Source organism: Procambarus clarkii, chromosome 68 (genome assembly GCF_040958095.1).
Source record: "Procambarus clarkii isolate CNS0578487 chromosome 68, FALCON_Pclarkii_2.0, whole genome shotgun sequence".
Taxonomy (NCBI): Eukaryota; Metazoa; Arthropoda; class Malacostraca; order Decapoda; family Cambaridae; genus Procambarus; species Procambarus clarkii.
The window spans coordinates 6,661,729-6,682,266 of NC_091217.1; the positions used below are offsets into that span (position 1 = coordinate 6,661,729).

Consider the following 20,538-nt stretch of genomic DNA (forward strand, 5'->3'; position numbering starts at 1 on the left):
ATCGGTGCCCTTAATTGAGTCGGCGGTTTTTGGCGGGTGGTTGCTTTGAGAGGTGCTCCTCCACGCTCCCGGGAACATGTTCCGTAGCCCGAGCTGCACTTTTGATGAGATGACACGCCGCCTCCCCCTCCTCCTTCTTCTTCTCCTCCTCCTCCTCCTTCTCTCCTCCCTTCCCTTTGCCCCTGAAGTTGGGGGCTTCCCTTTTTTCCCCTCGAGGAGGGAAAGAACCATTTTCAAGTCATAAAAGCAATTTGCTCTTTGGTGAGAATGATTTAATCTTTTTTTTTCCGAAAATCGATTTTTTTCTCTTGTCTGTTGAAACGGTTTCTTCTTTGTGGGGTGTTTTGGTGTTCTTGTAAGACTCTGGCTTCCGCTCGGTAGGTACTCCATACAGCACTACGGGGAAGGCTTTTATTTTTGTTACTGTCAGTGACTTTTCTTGTAAAATTGTAATTCTTCAAGAGTGATATATTCTTTTTAGCTTTGATAATTGGTAAATTGGATTTTCTCTTTGATGTCACTAACTTTTTCTCGGTCACTGTCTGGTCCTCGGTCACTGTCCAGTCCTTGGTCACTGTCCAGTCCTTGGTCACTGTCCTGTCCTCGGTCACTGTCCAGTCCTCGGTCACTGTCCAGTCCTCGGTCACTGTCCAGTCCTCGGTCACTGTCCAGGCCTCGGTCACTGTCCTGTCCTCGGTCACTGTCCAGTCCTTGGTCACTGTCTAGTCCTCGGTCACTGTCCAGTCCTCGGTCACTGTCCAGTCCTCGGTCGCTGTCCAGTCCTCGGTCACTGTCCAGGCCTCGGTCACTGTCCTGTCCTCGGTCACTGTCCAGTCCTTGGTCACTGTCTAGTCCTCGGTCACTGTCCTGTCCTCGGTCACTGTCCTGTCCTCGGTCACTGTCCAGTCCTCGGTCACTGTCCAGTCCTCGGTCACTGTCCAGGCCTCGGTCACTGTCCAGTCCTCGGTCACTGTCCAGTCCTCGGTCACTGTCTAGTCCTCGGTCACTGTCCAGTCCTCGGTCACTGTCCAGTCCTCGGTCACTGTACTGTCCTCGGTTACTGTCCAGTCCTCGGTCACTGTCCTGTCCTCGGTCACTGTCCAGTCCTCGGTCACTGTCTAGTCCTCGGTCACTGTCCAGTCCTTGGTCACTGTCCTGTCCTCGGTCACTGTCCAGTCCTCGGTCACTGTCCAGTCCTCGGTCACTGTCCAGGCCTCGGTCACTGTCCAGTCCTTGGTCACTGTCCAGTCCTTGGTCACTGTCCAGTCCTCGGTCACTGTCCAGTCCTCGGTCACTGTCCAGTCCTCGGTCACTGTCCAGTCCTCGGTCACTGTCCAGTCCTCGGTCACTGTCCAGTCCTCGGTCACTGTCCAGTCCTCGGTCACTGTCCAGTCCTCGGTCACTGTCCAGTCCTCGGTCACTGTCCAGTCCTCGGTCGCTGTCCTCTACTCGTTCTCTTTTCCAGTAATTATTTATTTTGTCCTTTCTGTACGCATTTGATCCTTGGTCTCTTGTTGTCCCCCCTCGGTCTCCTGTCGTCCCCTCGGTCTCCTGTCGTCCCCTCGGTCTCCTGTCGTCCCCTCGGTCTCCTGTCGTCCCCTCGGTCTCCTGTCGTCCCCTCGGTCTCTTGTCGTCCCCTCGGTCTCTTGTTGTCCCCCCTCGGTCTCCTGTCGTCCCCTCGGTCTCTTGTCGTCCCCCTCGGTCTCATGTCGTCCCCTCGGTCTCCTGTCGTCCCCTCGGTCTCTTGTTGTCCCCCCTCGGTCTCCTGTCGTCCCCTCGGTCTCCTGTCGTCCCCTCGGTCTCCTGTCGTCCCCTCGGTCTCTAGTCGTCCCCCCTCGGTCTCCTGTCGTCCCCTCGGTCTCCTGTCGTCCCCTCGGTCTCCTGTCGTCCCCTCGGTCTCTAGTCGTCCCCCCTCGGTCTCCTGTCGTCCCCTCGGTCTCCTGTCGTCCCCTCGGTCTCCTGTCGTCCCCCTCGGTCTCTAGTCGTCCCCCCTCGGTCTCCTGTCGTCCCCTCGGTCTCCTGTCGTCCCCTCGGTCTCCTGTCGTCCCCTCGGTCTCTAGTCGTCCCCCCTCGGTCTCCTGTCGTCCCCTCGGTCTCCTGTCGTCCCCTCGGTCTCCTGTCGTCCCCTCGGTCTCTAGTCGTCCCCCCTCGGTCTCCTGTCGTCCCCTCGGTCTCCTGTCGTCCCCTCGGTCTCCTGTCGTCCCCTCGGTCTCCTGTCGTCCCCTCGGTCTCCTGTCGTCCCCTCGGTCTCCTGTCGTCCCCTCGGTCTCCTGTCGTCCCCTCGGTCTCCTGTCGTCCCCCTCGGTCTCTTGTCGTCCCCCTCGGTCTCTTGTCGTCCCCTCGGTCTCTTGTTGTCCCCCCTCGGTCTCCTGTCGTCCCCTCGGTCTCTTGTCGTCCCCCTCGGTCTCCTGTCGTCCCCTCGGTCTCTTGTCGTCCCCTCGGTCTCCTGTCGTCCCCCTCGGTCTCTTGTCGTCCCCCTCGGTCTCTTGTCGTCCCCCTCGGTCTCTTGTCGTCCCCCTCGGTCTCCTGTCCTCCCCTCGGTCTCTTGTTGTCCCCCTCGGTCTCCTGTCCTCCCCTCGGTCTCCTGTCGTCCTCCTCGGTCTCTTGTTGTCCCCCTCGGTCTCCTGTCGTCCCCCTCGGTCTCCTGTCGTCCCCCTCGGTCTCCTGTCCTCCCCTCGGTCTCCTGTCGCCCCCTCGGTCTCTTGTCGTGTCCCCCTCGGTCTACTGTCCTCCCCTCGGTCTCCTGTCGTCCTCCTCGGTCTCCTGTCGTCCCCCTCGGTCTCCTGTCCTCCCCTCGGTCTCCTGTCGTCCCCCTCGGTCTCTTGTCGTGTCCCCTCGCTGCTAGACTTTTCCGGATAAAAAATATTCGCGTCATTTACAATCCTTCGTAAAAATCTTGTGACAAATTTTATTTTGAGCTCAAACGATCATGGAGTCCCGGGGTTTTATTCTCTCCCTCTTCCCCTCTACCTCCCACCCTCTTCCGGCTCTCCTCACTCTCCCCTCTACCTCCCACCCTCTTCCGGCTCTCCTCACTCTCCCCTCTCCCTCATCTCCTCTCCCCCTACACTCTCCTTCCTCCTGCCCTCCCTCCTATAATCCTCTTCCAGCACCCTTTTCCATTCCCCCTTCCCTAAGCCGCCTCTCCTCAGGTCTGCCATTTTCCACCATTACTCGCATTCCTCTATTCATATCTCGGGAGTTTCACCAGTTCCTATTCCATGTTATCTTCACCCTTCTCTCTCTCTCTCCCCTCTCCTTCTCTGCCCTTACATTATAACACCACACTATGTTCCTTCTGGGATAACTGTCGGATATCACCATAGAATTAAAGGGAGCACTCTTTAGGCCTATGCGAGAGAATAGGCCTTTTGTGAGGGCATAGGCTTGTGCAAGGAGAATAGGCCTATGTTCCATGTTATTAAATGATTTCTGTTGCCTAACATTGGCTCTGACCACAGAGATTATCACAGGTCCCACTCTATGTACTCATCACATGTACCACTGCTTACTCATCATTGGTACCACTGCTTGTACTCACCACAGGTACCACTGCTTGTACTCATCACAGGTACCACTGCTTGTACTCACCACAGGTACCACTGCTTGTACTCATCACAGGTACCACTGCTTGTACTCATCATAGGTACTACTACCTGTACTCACCACAGGTACCACTACCTGTACTCATCACAGGTACCACTACCTGTACTCATCACAGGTACCACTACCTGTACTCATCACAGGTACCACCGGCCACCTCAGGGCAGGTGACCGGCCAGTTCCGGCGGAATATTTACGTTGAAAAATGAAAAATGAATGGCAGCCATTTACCGTGATTAAATATTTACTGATAAATGTCCGTGTACTGTTGGTGGCACACACACACACACACACACACGCACACACACACACACACACGCACACACACACACACACACACACACACACACACACACACACACACACACACACCAAGAACCAGCCTAACCCCAGGTTCACTGGTTCCCAGAGAAGAAACTTTGGCGTTGGGGGCCGTCTCAGCAAGTCCCGCCTGGACTCTTACTGATGCTCGGGTTGTAATTTTGTAATCTTAGTATAAACAAAGCATAAGCTAAAATAACTAAAATATAAAGTTTAATTGTTCACTACAGTGAACAAATAATATATCAACAGAAAAATACAGTATCAAATTTTTTTTGGAGGGGAGCATATATTTGTGCATTAAACACATATGTTAGTGTGTGTGTTTCCAAACGTATGTTTGTGCATTTTTTTTCAGGATAGTCAGATATAACATGAACAAAATCACAAGATAATATTGTTGTTTTTATTCATACCATTTCCATATCTGTCACATCAGTTCATTCTTTTCCAACACGTGGCTTTATGCATGTGTGTGTATATATACCACACCACAGTACACCTACACATGTGTGCACTCTTCTCTATGTGTGCACTACTCCACCCCGGACACCCCTTCCCCCCCCCCCCTACTCCAGTGGAATCAACAAAAACTGAGGACGGGCAGAAGAGTCAGCTTCAAGGTAATGTACTCAAACATAGCAGCGATTACAAGTAGGGCAATCGAACTTAGCGAAAGTGCACAAGACTTGAACCCGGATGACCATTCAAGATGATGGAGAAGATTGTGTGAAAAAAGCTAGTGGAACATCTGGAACGAAAGAACTTTGAAACATCAGCATGGATTCAGGGATTGCAAATCATACCTCACAGGATTAACTGAGTTCTATGACCAGGCAACAAAAATCATGTAAGATAGAGAGGGCTGGGCAGACTGCATATTTTTGGACCACCAGAAAGCCTTTGACACAGTACTACATAAGAAACCAGTGCACAAGCTAGAGATGCAGGCAGGAATGGAAGGGAAGGTACTCCACTGGATAAGGGAGTACCTAAGCAACAGAAGGCAGCGAGTCACTGTGAGGGGTGAGGTCTTGGAGTGGCGAGGCGTCACCAGTTGAGTCCCATAGGGATCAGTCCTTGGACCTATACTGTTTCTGATGTATGTAAATGATCTTCCAGAGGGAAGAGACTCGTTCCTCTCAATGTTTCCTGATGATGCAAAAATTATGAGGAGAATTAAAACAGAGAAAGATAGTATGAGGCTACAAGATGATCTAGACTGACCTAGAAGGAATGGTCCAACAAATGGCAACTAAAGTTCAACCCAAGTAAATGTAAGGTAATGAAATTAGGCGGAAATTAGAAACTCTCTCTCTCTCTCCCTCAGAACCCTCCACAAACACACAGGTAATATAGCACTGTGCTAAAGACCGTCAGGTAATCGTTGCCAGTACAAATAATTGAAGGCTGCGTAAATAATGTCACTGATTATATGCTAAGCCTCGTTACTATATATGTCAATTAATATTTGAGTACGTCAATTATCGGGGTAGCGGTGTAATCGCCTCACCGGCATGGTTAATGAGGTCTCGAACGCGGTTTCTAAACTGAACTCCCGTGACCCCCCCCCCCCCCGACCACTTCGATCTGAGCTGCGTTCTTTTCTAATTGCTCTTTATTGATATATTCTCATCAATATCATGATTAGTGTTTGTTTGTATTATTTGTATTTCTTCGTTTGTGTTAATTGTTTCATTTGTGTTATTTGGTCCATGTTTTGTTCCGTTATGTGTGCAACAGTTGCAACAGGACGGTGTATGTTCAGTCCGACCTCTTAAGGTCTCCCAACGTCAAGAAACTGTCGTACTAACGTGTCCTCTCCTAACCTACCAGAGGACCCAAAACAAAAAACGGGACAGCATGTCAATTTCGCCAGCCGCTTCCAATTTTCTAGTACGACAATTTTTGGCCCCCTAGGTCGAGTATTCGTCAAAGTGCCACATTCTATTAGGAGGACGAGTTGGTATGTTATATTTGGTGCCTCCGTGAGATCCGTTATCTCACGGGCCGTTATCTGGCACAAGAATAATTTACCAAATTCTCCCCCCGAGATAAATTAGTTTTGTTTCAATGATGTGATTTCCATCTTTCTTGTCACCGGGAAAAGACGTGTTCCATCAGCTTCGTCGGCGCTGGCCGCTCATATTAACTCCAGGATCTCATCGAATTAGTTGTTCCAAAAGAGCGGTCTGTGGAACAACTAATTCAAGCTTGTGAGCTGTACAACAGGAGCGGCCCGATCTGACTACAAGCCTGTCGGGTTGCAAATATAGAAAAGAATTTATTTGACCATATGTAGGGTGTGTGTAAATAGAGGGGTAGTACACAGAGTTGAGTACTTACACATAATACAACAGAGCATGGCGCTTGAGTCCATGTATACGAGTACACTCACACCAACAAGAGCATGGCATATTCATCACCTCAGATATTTTTTTGTAATAAATGTGATTTTTCTGGACATTTTTACATCATTAATTCGAATTTCTCTTCTTAATAATATAGCTCGTGTATGACGTTCGCGGAATCATTAATGTTTGGGGAATGTATATGTGTGTAAGAGAGAGAGAGAGAGAGAGAGAGAGAGAGAGAGAGAGAGAGAGAGAGAGAGAGAGAGAGAGAGAGAGAGAGAGAGAGAGAGAGAGAGAGAGAGAGAGAGAGACAAGGACACACACGCATAGACAGGCAGAGAGACAGAGAATGACAGTGGGAGACACAGAGACTGATACACAGGTAAACAGATAAACAGAGATACAAAGAGGCAGAGAGAGAGAGAGAGAGAGAGATATATATGGTCAGGAACAGAAAGAGATACAGAAGGAAACAGAAACAGAGAGGTACAGACTGAAACAGAGAGAGACAGACAGAAATAGGGACAGAGAGATACAGAAATAAACAGATATACAGACAGACATAGACAGACAGACACACTGACAAAGAGAGACAGAGAGACAGCGTCGCCATACGCTGGGACGCGGTAAATGCTCTCATTTGTTATTGTTATTTCATTATATTCTTGGATTTATTTTTAATCGAATGATACCGTGTCGACCAGGGTACCGTGTCGACCAGGGTACCGTGTCGACCAGGGTACCGTGTCGACCAGGGTACCGTGTCGACCAGGGTACCGTGTCGACCAGGGTACCGTGTCGACCAGGGTACCGTGTCGACCAGGGTACCGTGTCGACCAGGATACCGTGTCGACCAGGGTACCGTGTCGACCAGGGTACCGTGTCGACCTGGGTACCGTGTCGACCCACCAAGAATCCCATCTGGGACTTTATATAGGATTACACATAGATGTAATACCAATATTGTGGAGCGCGACCCACCGAATTACATGACCGATAGCGGCAAAAGACACACACACACACACACACACACACACACACACACACACACACACACACACACACACACACACACACACACACACACACACACACACATGATCACCACATTCATGATTCTCAAGGGAATTGATAGGGTAGATAAAGACAGGCTATTTAACACAAGGGGCACACACACTAGGGGACACAGGTGGAAACTGAGTGCCCAAATGAGCCACAGAGATATTAGAAAGAACTTTATTAGTGTCAGAGTGGTTGACAAATGGAATGCATTAGGAAGTGATGTGGTGGAGGCTGACTCCATACACAGTTTCAAGTGTAGATATGATAGAGCCCAGCAGGCTCAGGAACCTGTACACCAGTTGACTGACAGTTGAGAGGCGGGACCAAAGAGCCAGAGCTCAACCCCCACAAGCACAAATAGGTGAGTACGTACATACACCATTCAATGCCAAACCGAAACAAACTTCCAACGCTTTAATCCCTTAGTTAGTGAACAAAGCAATTCGTTAGTGAGGAAACGAAGCTTTCGTTAGTTGCGCCAGCCTCGCCATTGTCCTCCCTCAGCACGCGATGCTCGGCCAAAAGGTTAAATATTGAGGAATATATATATTGAAAAATATAGAAGGGGTGGTTGAGCTCTGGTGAACATGATGAACAAAGTCGGTGGAATATGATGAATAGAGTCTTGTGTACAAGATGCATAGAGTCTAGTGCACACCATGAACAGAGTTTGTGCATGGGATGAACAAAGTTTGATGCACGGGATGAACAAAGTCAGGTGCACAAGATGAACAAAGTTTGGTGCTCAGGATGAACAGTTTGGTGAACATGGTGACCAGAGTCCGATTGACAGGATGAACAAGGTTTGGTACACATTATGAACAGTCTGGCGAACAAGGTGAACATTCTGATGAATATGATGAACCATCTATGATGCACAGGATGAACAGTTTTGTGGTCTTATCCAATTAAACAGTCCCGTCCCCTGTGGCCCAATAGTAAAGCACTCGCCCGGCGCTTTGCGAGCGCTTTGGCATGGGTTCGTATCCTAACCGGGGAGGATTGACTGGGCGCCAATCCATAACCGTAGCCTCTATTCACCCAGCAGTGAATGCGTACCTGACTGTTAAACGATTTGGTGGGTCGTAATCCAGGAAAGATTTAGCATTAAGGACCTCCCCAAAACGCTACACATGCTTGTGGCTTTACAAGAATGCAACAACTCTTGTATATATTGACCAAACCACACACTAGAAAGTGAAGGGACGACGACGTTTCAATCGTCGTCGTTCAATCAATCTCGAGACAATCGACTTAAGAATGGTCCAGGACGGACCGAAACGTCGTCGTCCCTTCACTTTCTAGTGTGTGGTCTGGTCAACATATTTCAGCCACGTTATTGTGACTCCTCGTATGCATCTCTTGTATATATAAATACAAAAATCTCATGATATCTGAAGCTGAACATCTGCGGTCGTACGCCATCTGAGAGTGTATGGTTGTACATTGTAAAATGTCATACATCTAATATACATTCACAAGATATACAGTGGCTTGTGTGTATTTCGTGTAATGTTATACATCCGTGATCATACTTCGGTTGAGTCTCACGGTGTATGACTGTAATATCGTGCCTATACATCATCAGTGTATAGTTGTATTAGTAATATAATGCATATGGGCGCCTATATGCCCCTTCCCTTGTTATAGCTTGTTATACACACCGTCTGTGATTAATAATGTATGATAAGTTATCTCTCTCCCCCTCTCACTTCTCCTCCTGCTCCCTCTCTCCCTCTATCTATCCCTACCAATCTGTCTATCTATCCATCTCTATCTCTAACTGCTTAACTTTGCCACTGTCAAAAGTTGCTTTGAAACTCAACTAATGGAGTTTAAAATTTCTTAAAATGTCTGTTCAGACTACTTGGGCGGAACTTTTATGAGGTCCCCAAGAGGGTACGCGAGCAGGGGGCATGGTGGAGGGTTGAGGAAGGGGTACGCGAGCAGGGGGCATGGTGGGGGGTTGAGGAAGGGGTACGCGAGCAGGGGGCATGGTGGGGGGTTGAGGAAGGGGTACGCGAGCAGGGGGCATGGTGGAGGGTTGAGGAAGGGGTACGCTGAGCAGGGGCATGGTGGAAGGGGGTACTGTACGAACAGGGAGGGGGGGGGCGGAGATTTAGAATAGAGTACAGTTTGAAAGAATTTTGTTGGAATGGAAAATGAAGAGTTAGTGATGGAAGCAGACGAGTTGTCCGGCTTGTTGACACAATGTAAGTCTTTCTGAAAGCTGGGCAGAGCTTACAGTCTTCCGACGAGTGGCTGGCGAAAGTCTATATAGTTTTAATAAGCATGTTATTAGATGTGGATATACATATATGTATGCCTTCCTGCAATATTATTTTGGGTTTTGAATAATGTATTGGGAGTGTAAGTTGAGTGTAGCTTGAGTGTCTGAGGTCCCTTGATTGTATCAAGCGTGGGTTGGACATGTATATGAGTGGCATTAGCTGGTTATAAATAGGAGCTGCCTCGTATGGCCCAATAGGCCTTCTGCAGTTACCTTTATTCTTATGTTGCCCCTCGAGCAGATCTAAGCTTCCTGCAGACAGGACGTCGCAAAAACGGGATTGACAATTAAGACACCCAACCCACAACTCTGAAATAAAGGAACTGATGAGGTTTATGTCCGCCCAGAACCACTACCCCCCCCCCCCGCCTCCTCTCACTCACTTCTACCTATAGTTCGTGTTTGAACCTCTCATTTGAGCTGCTCTCGGAGGCTGCACATCAGGTACTCTAACAAGTATCAACCGCCCCCCCCCTCCACACACCATTCCTATCAGTTCTGTTAACATGCGAGAACGTTTCCGGTATTGTAACATCTGTACTGGGGGTGTTTAATGGCGTAGCAACTAATATGATAGTGACATTTGTTTAAGTAGGCGAGGAACAGTAAGCTGATCACAGTTGCATTTAATATTGTATATAATGAATTGTCGTCATTCGTAAGTGTGTCTGTCAACCTATTCTCCTGGCTTAGATAGTAGTTTTTGTAACTGTGTGCACCATAGTACAAATATTGACTTACTAAGCAATTAGATTGTTGAATTTTGTACTATTCACTTAATAGAGTCCGAAAAAATAGGCTAAAAAATAAAGTTAAATATTCCTAGGCCTTGTATAACACATATATGTGCTATATAAGGTCTCAGATAGCGTGTATTAGGCTTAGGAAGGTTAGGTTAGGTTAGTTTGTCTTTGTAACATAAGTAAAAAATAGTTTTCCAGTTTGTCCAACTCAATCGACCTGTCGACCAGGTTACTGTGTCGACCAGGGCACCGTGTCGACCAGGGAACTGTGTCGACCAGTGTACTGTGTCGACCAGGGTACTGTGTCGACCAGAGTACCGTGTCGACCAGAGTACCGTGTCGACCAGAGTACCTGATTTTCGAGAAACGTGTCGAGAAACTAAGAGTACCGAAGGTGTTGGCCTCAGCTGTCCTGGAAAATGCTGGGGGAAGGGGGGGGGGTGAAGTTGGGGTGTGAGACCCCAGGGGAAGGGAAGGAGGGAGGGATGGAGGTAGAGGGAGAGAGAGAAAGACACAACAAAAGCCAATATTTTGAGACGACTCGTCCCAACCGGGTAGTAAGGTGGAGGACGAGAGGAGGCTCCCGTGGCACGCGGCCCGGCGCGCACACCGCCTCTCCTGTCATCAAAGTCACAATGAGACAGAAAAATGAAAATAGTTGTAGCTTTTTGAGCGCGCAGACCTCGCTTCGTTATTTGTTTCTGATGCTGTGCTGCTCAGATAATGAATTTTTATATCGCATTCCAATTTGCAGCGTCGAATGTGTAGCAATGTTCACGCAGGCGCAGGAAACAATGAGCAAGTCAGCGACAAGGGAGAAGCAGATATTGGCCTGTACAGAGTATGTGAATCCGGGGGATGAATCCGGGGATGAATCCGGGGATGAATCCGGGGATGAATCCGGGGATGAATCCGGGGATGAATCCGGGGATGTGTAGGACCTCAACACGGACGATCCGACCTGTTGCATGTGACATCCCTGGCCCCTTGGACTCTGGGCCAGCCTGACCTTTTCGATATGAATGTTCAGGCCTGTTGGATGAAGGGGGGAGGGGGTGAGCTGTTGGATGAGGGGGGAGGGGGTGAGACGTTGGATGAGGGGGGGGGAGGGGGTGAGCTGTTGGATGAAGGGGAGGGGGGGGCAAGCTGTTGTAAGGGGGAAAGGGACTGACTCTTTTGGGTGCGGTTTCCTCTGTCAATTGAGAATAGTTCTGTTGGATGATAGTGATTCAGTCTGTGATGCGGATGCCTCCAGCCAACTGGATGCGGACAGCCCTCCCTAGTGAACACTGACAGCCTTCCCTGGTGAACGCTGACAGCCTTCCCTGGTGAACCCTGACAGCCCTCCCTGTTGAACGCGGCCAGCCCTTCCTGTTCAACAGTGACCCCTCCCTGTTCAACGCGAATAACAGTGATTAGTTTCAGGCCAATACTGCAAATAGAGAACAATGAAACTATCAATGATCACTTTAGTTATAACGCGTTATTTGGTGTTGTAATTATGTAAGCACAATAATAATAATAATAATAACTACCATTACCCTTGTAACTGCTGCTATTATTATCACTGTTATTGATAATGATAATCCGGCCCTCTCATAATTCACGGTAATTAAATTCCATCACCAGGACTTACAAAAAATAATCGGGTAAAAAAAAAATATATATATTCTGGAAAATGTTAAAATCTCGACCTGGCTGAAAATATGATAATGAGGAAATATAATATACAAAAAAAAATCTTTAATTCAGAGACTTTTTATGCATTTTGAAAATACGCCGAAACTCCCGCGGGATGAACTTTACAGATATATTTTAGTTAGACATTTTTATAATAACCATTACCTGATTTATTTTAATGTAATTTATTTAATAACTGAATAATTTAATCATTTATTTATTAAAAAAAAAAGACTGAGTTTAAATTTTATGTGGAATTATTCACGTGTTTTGCTTATTCATATATTTTTTTTTCTTTTATATACAAATATTTTATTATTTTTGCTGTGTGATTATGTATTATTCAACGCCTTTACGTGGATACATACACCGGCAAAAGGTATGTATAATATATATATATATATATATATATATATATATATATATATATATATATATATATATATATATATATATATATATACACTGGCAAGAGGTATATACATCGATGTGTGTGTCCGCTTCTCGGTATATATACACTAAGAGTTGACTTTTATCCAGATGTGTGTTTAGGACTAAAGCATACTTACTGGTGGGTCTGTGGGCTATTGTGGTGCCCTTATTGGTCTGCCATTCTTCAGGCCAGGGTTCGAATCTCTCGGACGCAGGTTCGAATCCTCGTCACGACCCTTGTGGATTTGTTCGTCAGGGTTCGTATCTTCGGTGATTTAAGTGAATGATAAAAGTATTTCAATATTTTGTAATGTTTAGACGTGAATAGCAATATAATATAATTTAGCGTTATTTGTTGTGTTCAGACAACCACCAGACAACTTATATTTCTGTCAATAAGGGTTAAATGTCCGCAGAGATTCATAACTTTATGGACTTAATCGCATCCTTGACATTACCATTTGTGGCTTGATGAAAGCGGTTCTGTGATTGGTGACTGCAAGCGATCCTAACCAATCAGATTGTTCCCCCTTGACGCTGAGCAGAGCGGCTCTTCTGTGATTGGTGCCAAAGAGTGGTCCTATACCAATCAGGTTGTAGTCCACGCAATGTTTTCACGTTCAGCCTTGGTAAAAATAGTTGGTAGAGGTGGGGCGTTTGATAGAGCAGGGAGGTGCTCAGAGGGGAGAGAGAGAGAGAGAGAGAGAGAGAGAGAGAGAGAGAGAGAGAGAGAGAGAGAGAGAGAGAGAGAGAGAGAGAGAGAGAGAGAGAGAGAGAGAGAGAGAGAAGGGGAGCGAGATGTGATGATAAGGGGAAGAGGGGGGAAGGTGAAAAAGAATAGACAGAGACAGATAATCAGATAAGCAGTGAGTGAACGAGTTAGTGAGTGACTAAGAGAGTAAGTGAAAGAAAAAAGAAGGACGATTCGATGATAAGGAAGATAATGTGAGAAAATAAGGAGATGCAGAGAAAACAGAGAGATCGCGTAAGTGGGAAACTAAACAAATTTATTTTACACAGACACAATGAGAAACATAGAGGAACAGAACGCTGCAAAGACACCATCGCACAGACACGCGCCACAAACACAGCCGAGGAACACAGACACGCGCCACAAACACAGCCGAGGAACACAGACACGCGCCACAAACACAGCCGAGGAACACAGACACGCGCCACAAACACAGCCGAGGAACACAGACACGCGCCACAAACACAGACGAGGAACACAGACACGCCCCACAAACACAGCCGAGGAACACAGATACGCGCCACAAACACAGACGAGGAACACAGACACGCGCCACAAACACAGACGAGGAACACAGACACGCGCCACAAACACAGACGAGGAACACAGACACGCGCCACAAACACAGCCGAGGAACACAGACACGCGCCACAAACACAGACGAGGAACACAGACACGCGCCACAAACACAGCCGAGGAACACAGACACGCGCCACAAACACAGCCGAGGAACACAGACACGCGCCACAAACACAGCCGAGGAACACAGACACGCGCCACAAACACAGACGAGGAACACAGACACGCCCCACAAACACAGCCGAGGAACACAGATACGCGCCACAAACACAGACGAGGAACACAGACACGCGCCACAAACACAGACGAGGAACACAGACACGCGCCACAAACACAGACGAGGAACACAGACACGCGCCACAAACACAGCCGAGGAACACAGACACGCGCCACAAACACAGACGAGGAACACAGACACGCGCCACAAACACAGACGAGGAACACAGACACGCGCCACAAACACAGGCGAGGAACACAGACACGCCCCACAAACACAGGCGAGGAACACAGACACGCGCCACAAACACAGCCGAGGAACACAGACACGCGCCACAAACACAGGCGAGGAACACAGACACGCGCCACAAACACAGGCGAGGAACACGGAACACAGACACGCCCCACAAGCACAGGCGAGCAACACAGACACTACAAAAGACCAAAGCCCCGACGCCCTCCCCCCAGCTCAGACGCTCTGCTTTACCCCGGAACTGGGTAGCTCTGCTCGGAAATCATCTCAAGATAACCTCAAGATAACCCCACAACAGACGCCGTCATTGTTTACCACAGACCAAGCGACCTTCACTACAGCTGTATGGGGCGGGGGTGTCGGATTTGTTATAGGGGCGTCTGGTTTTTTGTAACGTAAGGGGTTTAGTCTGCTGTTACGAGGGCATATATGGTCTGCTGTTACGAGGGCATATGGTCTGCTGTTACGAGGGCATATGGTCTGCTGTTACGAGGGCATATGGTCTGCTGTTACGAGGGCATATGGTCTGCTGTTACGTGGGTATATAGTCTGCTGTTACGAGGGCATATGGTCTGCTGTTACGAGGGCATATGGTCTGCTGTTACGAGGGCATATGGTCTGCTGTTACGAGGGCATATGGTCTGCTGTTACGAGGGCATATGGTCTGCTGTTACGAGGGCATATGGTCTGCTGTTACGAGGGCATATGGTCTGCTGTTACAAGGGCATATGGTCTGCTGTTACAAGGGCATGTGGTCTGCTGTTGCGAGGGCATATGGTCTGCTGTTACAAGGGCATGTGGTCTGCTGTTGCGAGGGCATATGGTCTGCTGTTGCGAGGGCATATGGTCTGCTGTTACGAGGGCATATGGTCTGCTGTTGCGAGGGCATATGGTCTGCTGTTACGAGGGGCATGTGGCGGGTTAGGTGCGGGAGCCCGGGTGGTAGAGAGGACGGCTGTACACACTCACAAGGCAGCCTTATCAGCGTCGTGGGGAAGACCTCGACAAATTGAGATGTTCAGAATGCCAGCACCGAACTGGTGAGAGATTACGGGCTAATTGAGCGTGGTAGCCAACTGGGTAGGAAAGGAGGAGGGAGGGAAGAGGAGGGGGGGACGGGAAGAGAGGGGAGGAAAGTTGAAGCTGATTGAATAATACCGAGTACCGGCCGTGGGAACCTGTTTGGCTCCAGCCGATACCGTTCCAGGGGCGCTACTGGTGGAGTGAGGTTTCAGTGTGTACCGATACAAGGGACATGGGTGGTACTGTGTGTGTAAAGAGAACGGGAGGGGGATAAAGTGTGGGGTGAGGGAGGGGGGGGGGTGAGGATAAAGGGTAGGGGGGAGAGAGAGAGAGAGGGGTGGGAGGGAGAGACGGAGGAGGTTTAAGGATGAAATAAAAAAAGGAGGAAATGGAAAGTGTTGCGACCGTGAGGCATGATGGGAGGTGCCTGGAGTGATGGGTGGTGATGGGGTACCTGCAGCCATGGGTGGTGATGGGGTACCTGCAGCCATGGGTGGTGATGGGGGTACCTGCAGCCATGGGTGGTGATGGGGTACCTGCAGCCATGGGTGGTGATGGGGTACCTGCAGCCATGGGTGGTGATAGGGTACCTGCAGCCATGGGTGGTGATGGGGTACCTGCAGCCATGGGTGGTGATGGGGTACCTGCAGCCATGGGTGGTGATGGGGGTACCTGCAGCCATGGGTGGTGATGGGGTACCTGCAGCCATGGGTGGTGATGGGGTACCTGCAGCCATGGGTGGTGATGGGGTACCTGCAGCCATGGGTGGTGATGGGGTACCTGCAGCCATGGGTGGTGATGGGGTACCTGCAGCCATGGGTGGTGATGGGATACCTGCAGCCATGGGTGGTGATGGGGTACCTGCAGTCATGGGTGGTGATGGGGTACCTGCAGCCATGGGTGGTGATGGGGTACCTGCAGCCATGGGTGGTGATGGGGTACCTGCAACCATGGGTGGTGATGGGGTACCTGCAGCCATGGGTGGTGATGGGGTACCTGCAGCCATGGGTGGTGATGGGGTACCTGCAGCCATGGGTGGTGATGGGGTACCTGCAGCCATGGGTGGTGATGGGGTACCTGCAGCCATGGGTGGTGATGGGGTACCTGCAGCCATGGGTGGTGATGGGGTACCTGCAGCCATGGGTGGTGATGGGGTACCTGCAGCCATGGGTGGTGATGGGGTACCTGCAGCCATGGGTGGTGATGGGGTACCTGCAGCCATGGGTGGTGATGGGGGACTAGGGAGAGGGAGAGGTGAACAAGTAGTGTGGGAATGGGGCGATGAACACAAAGGGTGTACGGCTCCCAGGGGATGAGTGACAGGGAGGAAGATTGTGAACGAGATACTTCGTTAATTCTCTGCCTTTATCGATGGTTGTTACGTGTGACGGCTGGGGAGGGGGCGCAGGATGGGGGAGGAGGGGGCGCAGGATGGGGGAGGAGGGGGCGCAGGATGGGGGAGGAGGGGGCGCAGGATGGAGGAGGGGGGCGCAGGATGGGGGAGGGGGCGCAGGATGAGGAGGGACGACGCGGATGATGACAGAAGGGGAATGGAATTTTCAGGAGAAAGAGCCAAGCCACCACGACTATATAGCACTTGAATTGGGTCAGGATAAGGATTTGGGATGCGACGAGGGGAAGGAATGATGCCCAATCACTTGGACGGTCAGGAATTGAACGCCGACCTGTATGAAGCGAGACCGTCGCTCTACCGTCAACACCAAGTGGTTGAGCTTGATGACTGAAGACTACTTAGATCAAATTTCAACTTCTAACAAAATCCAATTTCAACTAGAGTGTTTCAGCATCTCGCAACAGATGGACAAGTTGCCTGTGATGCTCCCCAAGATTCCTTCAAGTAACTCATCAGAGTAAGTGAAGCAGCGAGCACCCTGTTATCTCTATATGTAAATTTATATTTATCACACTATATGTATCTTCATAAGTAATTATTATTATTATTTGGATTTTTTACGATATGGAAAGAAATACAGAAAAGAGCGTGTGAAGAGCACAGACACTGACGGCCTCAGAGGTACACGGCTCTTCAGTAACCCTCCCAGCAAGTAGATGAAATATTGCAGGAACAAAGGTGGTCTTTGTAAATGTTCAAAGCCCATTTCGTGTCCTAAGTCCATAAACGTTCCTGCAATAAATGCCGGACCAACCGGGTTGTAGTGATACGTGGGCCTGCCGCCGGCCGCTCCAAGTAACAGTCCGTTGGACCAAGTTATCACAAGTCTGATGAGTAGATTGAGAACTCCGGGAAGCCTCTCCAGGTATGTATAATATGACATCATTATTCTGACTCGACACGACCGCTGGTCAAAACGTTTAGGCAGTGGTGTAACACTGCCCCCCCTCCCCCCGGTCCAACACTGAGAAAGTGTCAGTATTGCCCCAACACTGAGAACCCCCCGAGACCCACTTTGCCAGTAAAATACAATTAAGTTCCTAAATTCCATGTAGTTAATGGCCATTAGCATTTAATTCCAGTTTCTTAAATCAAGCGTTGGGACCCGCCTGCAGGTAGGAGAGGAGAATACTCGAGGCCGCTCCCATTATTAAGTAACGTTTCTCTTGACTTCAGCCCAATAACTTGACGTGGACGGTAGAGCGACGGTCTCGCTTCTTACAGGTAGGCGTTCAAACGCTGGTAACACTGATGAAATGCTGTTCATCTTGATGAAGATAAGATGCCTCACTCCTCGACTACGTTATCGTACTAAGAGCTCCACCCTCCTACCCAGTACACAGCCTTGATATCCCTTGCATGAAGTGAAGGAAATAGATCTAAACATCATGTATATAAAGAGATGAGATAATGAAAGACTGGCCAGAAATATGAGGGGGATAGATTAGTGTATATAATAAAATAATGGATATACCGGAGATTACTGGATAGACAGATGGATAAATGAACTGTGGTCTTGATGGACGAAGAATTGGGTGCCTATCAGCCTTTTTCTCTGTATGTCGCAGTTGTTTCTCAAGATGCTTGGGCAGAGCCGACATGGAAGCACTTAAGAGAGTATATCTTGCTATCACCAGAAGAGTGTGAGGGTAGGGGGGTGGGGGGGAAGTGGAGGAAGGAGGGAGAGTCATCGTGAGGTGATGGAGGAACAGAAAGCCACAGGGAAGTGAGGGAGAAGTAGGAAGAACCACAAAGAAGTGAGGAAGGAGGGAGGGAGAGTTTAAGGGAGTTGAGGAAGAAGGAAGGCAGAGTCGCAGGAAGATGATGGAGGAGGGAAAACCATAGGAAAAATTAGGAGAGAAAGTGGAAGGGGAGTGTCAGAGGAAGAGAAGCAGTGATGGAGTATCATACACAGGGGATGATATTAATAGCAGGGAAGACTGTAGAGAGGGAAAGATGGGAGAGGGAGAGATTGAAGACGGAGACATGAGAGAGGATGGAAAGAGGGAGAGGAGTGCCAGAGAGTGAAGGGAAGGAATGAGTGCCAGAGAGAGAGAGGGGGAAGGAATGCGTGCCAGGGAGAGGGGGCAGGGAAGGTGGACCAGCCTACCAGAGAGGTGGACCAGCCTACCAGAGGTGGACCAGCCTACCAGAGGTGGACCAGCCTACCAGAGGTGGACCTCTCACTACCAGCCTACCAGGGAGAGGAGCAGGGAAGGTGGACGAGCCTACCAGAGAGGTGGACCTCTCACAACCACAGAACACCAACGACCAGGCCGCCTCGTCGCTGACCCATCTCGTATGACTCTCCAATTTGCATAACTCAAAGAGAAACGGCGCCAGTTACGCTAAATAATTATTCGAGTGTGATTACAGAGGCTTTGGGGCGGGTCCAACGAGCATATTGCCAATTGGTATCGTTTGCTAATCCTGTTGTGGCACCGTTGGTATTGTGGGCGATACTAGTGCCTCTAGATGCGGCACTGCTGCTGGCCACGGTTGTGGCAGTATTGATGACAGTGGTCACGGTGATTGGGTTGAGGGTTGTTAGCGGGGTTCCGTGCTTTCCCAGTTGGGGATTGTGAGGAGGTAAACTCAAGCTCTTGGCCCCCAGCTTTTTAGATTTAGTTTATCTTGTCAAAACGACTACCGATTTCCTGTTATATATTATATCAACACCTGAAGCTCTGAAGGAGCTACGCTTCCTCCACTTCACTCCACCTACACACTACCTCCTCCTCCTCCACTATTAGAAAACATCCGACAGGAACAATTGTTTAATGATTTTTTTCCTCCCAAGCAAAAATTCTCTTACTGAAACTTTAGTCTAAAACTGAACGTTACCATTCCAACCATTCAAAGATATTGGTGATACAGAAACCTGCAACCTCTGCAACACAAATATTATAGATGCAGGGGGGAAATATTGCAACCTCTGCAGCAGCAGCAGCAGCAGCAGCAGCAGCAGCAGCAGCAGCAGCAGCAGCAGCAGTAGCAGCAGGTGCCGAAGAATATCGCAACCTCTGTAGCACAAACAACAACCTACGGAATCCTAGAACGAGAGGAAGAATGAGGTGCGTGAAGCAGCGCCGGTGTGATACAATCGGGACCAGTCACCAAACAGCTGGAACAAAAGAGTCGAGCTGTTCAATACGGGGAGAGCAGTAGTGGCCCTTATTGTGGAACTGTTTGCTGGGGGCAAGATAGTGCCACGCCAACGCTTCCTGTAAAGTCGGCCTTCCCGTCTCCAAGACCCAGGAACATCGACGCTAAGGTCCAGCCGAGACTAATCGTCCCAAATCTCTCTCGTTAGGAGGCAAAATGTAGTCATTTAGCAATTCTCGGTTCGATTGCTGACTGCATGTTTGTCGAGTGTGTGTGTGTCGTGTGTGTGTGTGTGTGTGTGTGTGTGTGTGTGTGTGTGTGTGTGTGTGTGTGTGTGTGTGTGTGTGTGTGTGTGTGTGTGTGTGTGTCGTTAAGTGTTGGTCGCTCGCTGGCAGAATTTACCTTCCATCTTTTCAGCTTAGGTTCCCAGCTCCACTCTCAGACCGTGTAAACTCTAAACACGATATTTTTAATATGGTGATCGCTTTTCACGGTGCTGCTCAAAAATCAGTACAGCATTACATCCAGTTTTCGGACCTGAAAACTGGATGAGTAGGGGAAAATATAAAAAAAAAAACGAGTAACGTGCCATTAACAGGTTCTTGACCAAGAGGAGATCAATTAGCTTTGCCATCCACGTTATATTTCCTATGTTATCTTGAGGTTATCTTGAGATGATTTCGGGGCTTTAGTGTCCCCGCGGCCCGGTCCT

The 20,538-nt window shown here is 49.1% G+C and overlaps 2 protein-coding genes across 2 annotated transcripts; one reads left to right on the forward strand and one right to left on the reverse strand.

Annotated features, from left to right (window-relative positions):
- Positions 1-477: 477 nt before the first annotated feature.
- On the reverse strand, positions 478-5,443 carry LOC123774680 (serine-aspartate repeat-containing protein C-like). Its single transcript, XM_069310934.1, has 3 exons — positions 5,438-5,443; positions 1,493-2,846; positions 478-1,445 (listed from the first exon to the last, which is right to left on the reverse strand). Exons 1-3 carry the CDS (start codon positions 5,441-5,443, stop codon positions 478-480), a joined length of 2,328 nt encoding a protein of 775 aa, XP_069167035.1.
- Positions 5,444-7,999: 2,556 nt separating this feature from the next.
- Positions 8,000-19,716, forward strand: LOC123774679 (uncharacterized). Its single transcript, XM_069310936.1, has 4 exons — positions 8,000-8,058; positions 11,128-11,307; positions 13,506-14,447; positions 19,632-19,716. Exons 1-4 carry the CDS (start codon positions 8,000-8,002, stop codon positions 19,714-19,716), a joined length of 1,266 nt encoding a protein of 421 aa, XP_069167037.1.
- Positions 19,717-20,538: the final 822 nt, after the last annotated feature.